Source organism: Trichomycterus rosablanca, chromosome 8 (assembly GCF_030014385.1).
Source record: "Trichomycterus rosablanca isolate fTriRos1 chromosome 8, fTriRos1.hap1, whole genome shotgun sequence".
Classification (NCBI taxonomy): domain Eukaryota; kingdom Metazoa; phylum Chordata; class Actinopteri; order Siluriformes; family Trichomycteridae; genus Trichomycterus; species Trichomycterus rosablanca.
The window spans coordinates 3802760-3811486 of NC_085995.1; the positions used below are offsets into that span (position 1 = coordinate 3802760).

Sequence of the window (8727 nt, forward strand, 5' to 3'; positions counted from 1 at the left end):
CTGTCCAAACATTTAGAATGAACTCACACTCTTACTGCTTTTTTCTCAGCTTTTGCTGTACAGCTCTCTACTAGCAGACTCTCACATGAACTACATTGTCAAAAAGAATGTGGACATTGCCGCTAAAGTACAGTGGTACTTACAAGTGTAACAGGTACAGCGGTGGTGTTGGGATTTTTGTTCTCCCCATATTTTCTCCCAATTTAGCTGCTGAGGGATACCCGTATGCATCCGAGCAGAGCACGTCGCTAGCGGAATATCCCGCTGAGCCACCTGGGCGCTTTAGTTTCCCCTATCTTCCAATATCTCCCTATCTCATATCCAGTACTCAATCGTATTGTGCCTCTACCGCTGCCTGACTTTTGCACAAGGCAGGTTCATACTGGAATTCGTCTTGCACACCAGGAGTCATGGACCAAAAATGATAGAAAAATGAGTTCTTGTAAATCAATATTAACAACAAACAATATTTTATTATGACGGACCTCACAGTTTTGACATTACAGAATAGTTGCAACTGCATTGAACAGCAAATGGTCTGAAATAACAAAATCGATTTATCTTTTAAGAATATAAAATAGTCCAAATTAGCTTCTGGGCACATTACATTCTAGCACACTCGTCAGCCTGTAATTACACAATAATAAACGATATAGCCACATGACCATGAGCGTGTTGTAGATCCAGTTCCAAAACTACATACAGTGAGATGGAGTTACCACCTATTTTACACTGTAAAGCAAGGCTTCTCACAAGATTTTGAATCAGTGAAAAGATCTTTGTCATTCCAAATAGACCCAGAGGTGTGTTCAGTGCGATTGAGGTCAGGGCTCTGTGCAATCAGGAGTTCTCTTACACCAAACTCATCAAACCAAGTCTTTATGGGCGTCGCTTTGTGCACCAGACACACGGGAATCATACTGGAAACAAAAAGCCTTTCCCAAACTGTTGCCACAAAGTTGGAAGCTTATCAATTATTTTATATGACTGATTTACATACACTTGTTAGCAATGGGTGTGGCCAAAACAATTACAATGCATAATTAGAGGGGGAATTTATTTACTTTTGGCCATATAGTGTACGCTCATGTGTTTCTCTGGGATTTTATAATCTGTGTTTAAATACCTTGTTGAAAACTAAATGCATTGATTGTATTAGACTAAACAGCATCTCAATCTGTATTTATTTGTTGCTGTACCAAAACGATGCACAAACCATTAATTCTTATATATATATATTTTTTAATTCTGCCATTGCTGAGATAATAAATAGGGAAAAACAAACAGCTTTTGTGTAAAAAAAAAAGCATGTGCTTTAAAGGTCAACTGTGACTTGTTTAGAGAGAATGTGGTTTTCAAGTTCTTCATAAACAACATTTTGCACACAACAGACGTTTTGTTTCGTTTGCAACACTTGCAAAATCTCAGTAAATACGAAGCCCAAAAAAAGGAAAAAAGAAATAAGATAGGACAGAAGTGTCCAGGTTATGTGTAAGATTTCTATATGGCACTGATTCTATTATAAGGGACATTTTAAAGGTGCGTTTCTTTAAAAAATATTTCATTTTATAGCATTTCATCCCAAACCCCTTCGATCTGACATGATTTGACATTTGTGTTCAGACTTGGTTCTGAAATAAAACCAGTATGAATTGATGAAGGAGTCACAGGAGAAACAGGTGCGACTTTATTTCCTGGTAACGAGTGTAGGAAAGCGCTGGATGCTCTGAAGCCACCAGGTTGCCATTCTCCCAGCAAGCAGACCTTCTAGTGGACAAACACACCAACAAAGCAAAGAAATGATCAGAGTTATAAGTCTAAGAATTTCAATTAAGCTTTATGTTTGGTATAATTTCACCTGACCTGGCAACCCTATTCACAAGTACTATTTAACGGGTGCTGCTCTTTTTACTATTTTATTGTTTCGAGTTTTACTATTTAGATAATTCAGGATTTTTAAATTACAGCTGCTTATTTGTGTAGATCTGTAGTGTGGTGGTCTTACTCGAGGAGACGGTGCAGATGTTTAACGCATGCGCATGTGTAAGCTGTGTTTGGGGCCGTCCACCCTCTCCAGCTTCTCAAAATGCTTCCTGGCATTGCGGATGTTGATGAGAGTGGCAGCAGAGGCTACGAGAAGAACAGAAAATGTGGGACAGGAAGAAAGAGACACAGAACAGAGACATGGTCACAACATATGATCTAAATGTTTTGTACTTATAAGTAAGGCCAGAGGTTTTATAACCTTTTGCAGAAATACTATACTGACAGAGATTGATTTTTAAATACTATTTAAATTCTAACAGAAGCAAATATGAATTATGTTTATATGTTGATGTATGTTACTGCAGAAATAGCTTTTCATTTTAGATGTAGAGCACTAGGTGCATTTGGATGTTAGCAAGTAGAAGTCTCTCCACAAGAGGAGGCTGTTGGCACCGTTTTTACATGCACTGCATCCATAAAACTGTGTCCTTATTTTTTTTAATTGGATGTGCAGTCATTCCAGTACCTTTAATGTAACCGGCCAGTCAAATAAAAATGATTAGTCTTAAGAGAAGATTGGACACCCCTGGTTAAATTTTATACTTTACAGAAAACACACAATTTTTATTTATCTGCCAAATCTTAAAATTTGTGGAAGGGGCTCAAGATAAAATGTCTGATAATCTTAAACATGCCATATTTTATGGTAAATATTAATCAAAAGAAAAGGTTACTGTGCATTAAAAAGTTCTTCTGCAACAAAAAAGTAACCTAAGTAGTTATTTTATAGAATTTCATATTATACACCTGTCAGCAATGGGTGGGTGTGGCTGAGACACCAGAACTCAATAATTAAGAGGGGCGTCCACATACATTTGGCCATGCAGTGTACATGAGTTTCCGGTTTTAGATCTATTTTTACAGATTTCTCTTTCTCTCTCTCAAACACACACACATACACAAACATGCACAGAAATGATTAAACAACAGTGTTTCTTACGTATTGAGGGATCGGACATGATCACCATGACGTAGGTGTTGGAGGTGAACACATCGATGAAGGCAGCAAAATTAGAGTTGCGCACCTCCATGCTCTGGAAGGACGCTGCCAGTTTACTGTGGAATCACAGACAGAAACAAACAAAAATCAGTTTGTCATCAAAATCAGCACCGTGTTCAGTAAGTGCTGTAAAAGAGACACAATCCAGTCACCTGCAGCTGAGTTTAAACTGTTTAATGATGTTACTGATCTTCTCAAAGCGATGAGCGTCTCTCTGCTCCTTACACTGATAATGTGAGATCACCTGGACAAAACAGATCAGGTGTGAATTACTGAAAAGCAGAATCATGAAATATTAGATATCAGAATCATGTGAAATATTAAAACATGGCTGTATGGCTAGCACCCTAAAAATCAGCCTACAAAAAGAGGAAAGGAACAGGTTTTGTTTAGCTTACCAAGAAAGTGGCTCGTTCGAAAAGTAGAACCTCGTCAGCCTCGATGATCTGAGCAAAGTTACGCAAGTTGGACTCGAGTTGCTGCACGTTAGGGATTAACTGGTAGACGATGCTGGACCACGCCTACACACAAACAAATCCCAATGAGAAAAAACACACAACGGACCTTATTTTGTTAATATCACATTATTTATTCATTAGTTTAAAATATTTAATTATTACATTTAATTATTTAATTATTACAAATACATTTTTAATGTATTTCATCAGATTACCTATAAGAGTATTTTAATATATCTAATCAGATTACTTGTTACATTATTTCTTTATTACTTTAAAATATTTAATCAGAAGAAACTGCAAATACGTGGGTATTAATTCATTAAAAGAAAATATTTGTTTAGTATAAAACTGAGTAACAATCAGAGACCAATACTGGACCAAAGCTGCTCTAATAAATCAGAAATGTTTAAAATTATTTTCTAATAGCGGTACGCAGTCTTTGTTTGAATTTCATGGTATAAAGTCTAGGCAAGAATCATAAATTAAATAATCATAAATAAATCTAAAAGATTGCACATATCAAATTTGATCTGCATATTTTTTTAGAGATTTTTGAGAGACGTGGCTTTATTTTGTTTAGTTTAAACAATTCAGGGTCACAATCAATGTCAACTCTGAAAATGTACAGTTGAAAAAATAGTTAAAATTAATGATTAATAACAAGGAGGCAGAACAATAGTATTGGAAAAATAAGCCAAGAAATCACATTTGATACCAGAACAAAATCATGTTTTAGAAAATAAGCAATTATTATGAATTAGATTTTTTAACATGTTTTGTTATGTTTCAGGCTTTAAAGGGTTGAATATGGTTACCTTGTACAGGGTCTCATCCCAAATGGAGGTTCTGAAGCAGGTGCATAAAAGCGGGCGGGAGAGTCTCTTCAGGTCATCCTCACGTTCTTTAAAGATCTATATCAACACATAATAAGCTATAAAATTCGATTTAATTGGCATTTCAGCAATAGAACATACTAGAACGAAGTACATCATGAAGTACATTATAAACAACTTGCATTCAGTGAGAGCCTTTGTATCCTACATCAGATAACAAAAGCATCTGAAAGTTGGGTAACGATTTTACAGTGTGACATGATTCTCTAGTTTGAAGACTAAAACAGCATCAGAGTAAGAGAGTGTTTCTAACCAAGTCTCTTTGATCCTCCTGAACCAGGTCCATCTTGTGCACCAAGCAGAAGACTTTGGCATCTGGTGAATTCTGAAGAATGGCTTCCAAACAGGACTGATAATAATGCATGTCCTTCTCTAACTCCCGGCTCTCCACATCAAACACGTAGATGAGCACCTCTACGTTCCGAAATATATTATCTCTCTGACTGGTGAAGTAGTTCTCCATGAATGTGTCTTGTCTACAAACAAAGAGATACAGCAGACATAGAACTGAGTAATAAATGTGCAGATCTACACTAACAAGAAACTATATTCATGTTTTGAGGGGCAAGTAATGACCGCTCATGCACCGTTACATTGCCATAAATCCTGTGTTTAAATTTTACACCTACGGTTGGCTGATTTTAGATACACTATAAGGCTAACAGTGTGTGGACACTTCATTATAAACATGTTGGACACTCCAATCCCAGTAATTTACAACAACATTTGCACTCACCCTCCACAGTCCCACAGGTTCAGCACCAGATTGCCCAGAAAGCGCACATGCGAGTGCTCCACGTCAACTAAAAGTAACAAAAGATTTAGCTTCATAAATTAAAAAAAAAAAAGTTTACCACTGTATTAATATTCCACCAGTGAACCAAATGCAGGGGTAAAATAAATTTCAGAGGTGTAATGTGGAAGTTGTGGATGTTTCATGAACTTACTTGTGGCTCCCAGACGGCGTGTGTCTCTGGCGATATAATTGGCGAAGATGATTGACCTCATGCTGGTCTTCCCCGACCCACTCTTTCCCATCAACAACACCTAAAGAGAGAATATGACACGAGGAACTGCAACAACAACACTAAACCATGAAAGTCCTGTTTTTATTTACAATTAAATTTAACAAAATGTAGCCCTTTCTTTTGATTTTGGGTCAAACAGGTTACTGGTTAACAGCACTGCTGGATCAATTTCAAACTTCACCTTCAGTTCACAAACAGATGACCTTACAGTCTGCTTAAGATTTTTCTGAAAGTGCAATTTATTGCTCTTTTAATACTGGCAAGATTATACTGTATAATAATTATATTATCTTGTATAATGTATATATTATTTGTCAATATGAAGTTATTTAATATTTGCCTGCTTTAGGACTTGTGTAGGTTACTACCACATTCCAGACACTTGAATGTGAAAAATAAAGGTTATATTTCTACAGATTAAGAAGCTTTGATGTATCTGTAGTTACTCACCTTTTTCTTCATGGCTGTACTTGACATTTCCCACGTCAGTGACAAAACCTGCTGTGTGTAACCCAACACAGAACACAGCACCACCACACCAGAGGTTCTCCTGCAGTCAACACTACAACAAAAAAGATAAAAAGCATTTCTAAAAGGATTTACTTTGAAAGTCACTTTCACAAAAGTCATTATTGAAAGGAACAACTGAGAAACACTTTAAACTGTCCTGATCAATTTAAATCAGCAACCAGCAGGGTCTGACCATGAGCTTGTTAGACATCCCATCCTTTGTGGCTAGAAGTGCCTACACAATCAATGATCCAATTCATCCTAAATGTGTTCAGTGGGATTAAGGGTCAAGAGTTCCCTCACACCTCCTCTAATGCATGTTTATAGACGTTGCTGTGTGCAAAAAGGCACAGTTATGTTCCTTTGAAGACATTGACTTGATTTTTTTAAAATATTTAACCAACTGTTACCAATGGGTTTTCACATTTGACATGGTCTCAAAGCTACTGTACAGATTTCAGGATGAAAACCTCTGTTAAGCACATAAAGGGTTACAGTGACAAGTAGCTAAATAGCAGAAGAAAGAAACCTTGAGAGGAATTAGACTCAACAGGGACCCATTCGTAGGTGTTTATAATAATGTATTATACCTTTACAATGGGTATAGTGATTAATCACAGCCTGAGTATAAGCATGGCATGTGAAATAGCACTAGTGCAGACAAACATGAAACAGTGCTGTCAGGTGACCGAGTCACTACAAACTGTCATGTGAGACTGTTACAAAAGAAGAATTGGTTCTGCTTAAATCTCATGGCATCTCATTTTAATTATTTCACATCGTTTATCCAGAGTACCAAAACATTATTTAATAAATTAATTACAAATAACATTTAATTAAGATTTATACACTGTATTTTACATAAATCCGTACACTTTAAAGTAGTTTTATCATTTTAATAAACTGGGAATTATGTATAATAGAGTGCTTGTGTGCAGGACATACAACTTTACAGCCAACTGGCAGATATCACAAACGTATCTACCTTAGTAAATTGTCTGTTTTGTCATACCATAGCATAGTTAATACAACATCTGTAAGCTTCAGTAGGCAGCAAATCATATAATATTCCTCTAAAGACAGTTGAAAAAGAAGCTTTCAGAGCAATAATTAAAACAGTGGATTCCAGGTTTGTCTTACAGGGCGAAGATACTTCAGGTCAGTTGCTAAACCAACATTATAAGTAAACTGGAAGTTTTCTATAACAGACCAGTGGTCAAGCTGTACAGTGGAGTTTGCAAATGTCATGTTATTTGTTACAGGGAGAGTTAAGGGTTGTACAATTGTACAATACTTCAACATTAAATAAACAAGCCGCTCAGGTGGCGCAGCGGTAAAAGCACTGTCTGTACGTGCCGGAGGGGGCGTATGTTGGTTGAGAGTTGTCCTCAGTCAGCGGTGAAGGTGAAAAAAAATTTAAATAAACAATACAAATGTTATATTGTATATTGTGTCATTTTGTGGGGCCGAGCAAAGCTTATAGCCCTCATTATATACACAGTGAAATTAAAACTGTTTACATTCTATGTACTTATGACAGTAGAATCAACCACAGTCATACAAAAAAACCCTACCGTGATATACCGTGATATACCGTGAAACCGTCAGAATCTTAAAAAATACCGTGATACAAATTTTTGGTCATATCACCCAGCCCTATGAGAAATAAAGCACACCACCATTGGACATTGGATGAAACAACTTTTTTTTTTATCACATTACAACCCATGATGAATGACGTTATGTTTAATTAACACACTAATTTATTGCTAATTTAATAACTGCATTTAATTTTTGGGTTTTTCACATAAATAGTGTAGTTGTAGCTTTACAGTTAAAAATGAAACTATACGTAGTGACAGCTGAGATAATTATCTAAAATGAGTGCCTATGAATAATTTACATTGTTACACCTGTTTAATGTTTTCATTTATTTAAAAAAAGTAATAAAGTGGTAAATATTAAAATATAAATCCGTGTTTGTTTACCTTAGTAGCTGACAAGCTAGCTGTTTCATTAGCGTCTTGCTAACGACAAGTATTAACTGGTCACGTCTTACTTATTATATGTGTAAGTATTATATGTTGTCTTGCGACGAGTAACTTACTATCGAGGAAGAAACTAACTTTATTATTATTATTTTCTAATTTAAATTAAAGGCATTAAAGCAGTATTATTGAACAGGCTGTGTGTTTAATGCTAGTTAGCATAAGCTTCTGTAAGGAAACTACAGCGAGTTTAATGCAGCAATAAAAAAACACTCGAACTAAATAATTTCGCAATTGACATACAATCGTTTACATTTCTACAATATGAAACAAACCGATAGAGAAAATAAAAATATATAACCTTAGAGAAAAGCAGATCCGAGTCTCATTATCAGCTCAGTGCAAAATTCCTTCTAAAATACAGCAGCATGTGACCCGCTGTAAACATGAGGGTTGTTCGAGCAGACTAATGCTGCGTTCAAAACACGCAAAGCTGCGCAGATTGTATCATGGTCAGAGCAGGAGCTTAAACAGATCAACACACTCATACATTCACTCGCAGATTTACAGCGAGAAGCAATCGGTTAATGTAATGCATGTTTTGTGAGGTGGATGAAAATCAGTATATTCAAGGAAACCCATGCAGACACTAGAAGAACATACAAAACTCTCCACAAACCTTGATCAAATGCAAGAATTAAACCCAGCTCCTAAGGACACATGCTGTGCCGCTGCATCAGTGCTGAACAATATTTGAAACAGTGGAATGTTTTCAACATAAGAAGTGGTAACGTTAGTATC

General features: G+C 36.1%; 1 protein-coding gene across 1 annotated transcript; it reads right to left on the minus strand.

Moving 5' to 3' along the window:
* Positions 1–453: 453 nt before the first annotated feature.
* Positions 454–8367, minus strand: rraga (Ras-related GTP binding A). Its single transcript, XM_063000385.1, has 11 exons — positions 8288–8367; positions 5879–5990; positions 5348–5447; positions 5137–5203; positions 4654–4876; positions 4323–4418; positions 3445–3567; positions 3199–3290; positions 2987–3102; positions 2006–2130; positions 454–1767 (listed from the first exon to the last, which is right to left on the minus strand). The coding sequence occupies exons 2-10, from the start codon at positions 5903–5905 to the stop codon at positions 2027–2029; spliced, it is 948 nt and encodes a 315-aa protein (XP_062856455.1). The 5' UTR covers positions 5906–5990; positions 8288–8367; the 3' UTR covers positions 454–1767; positions 2006–2026.
* Positions 8368–8727: the final 360 nt, after the last annotated feature.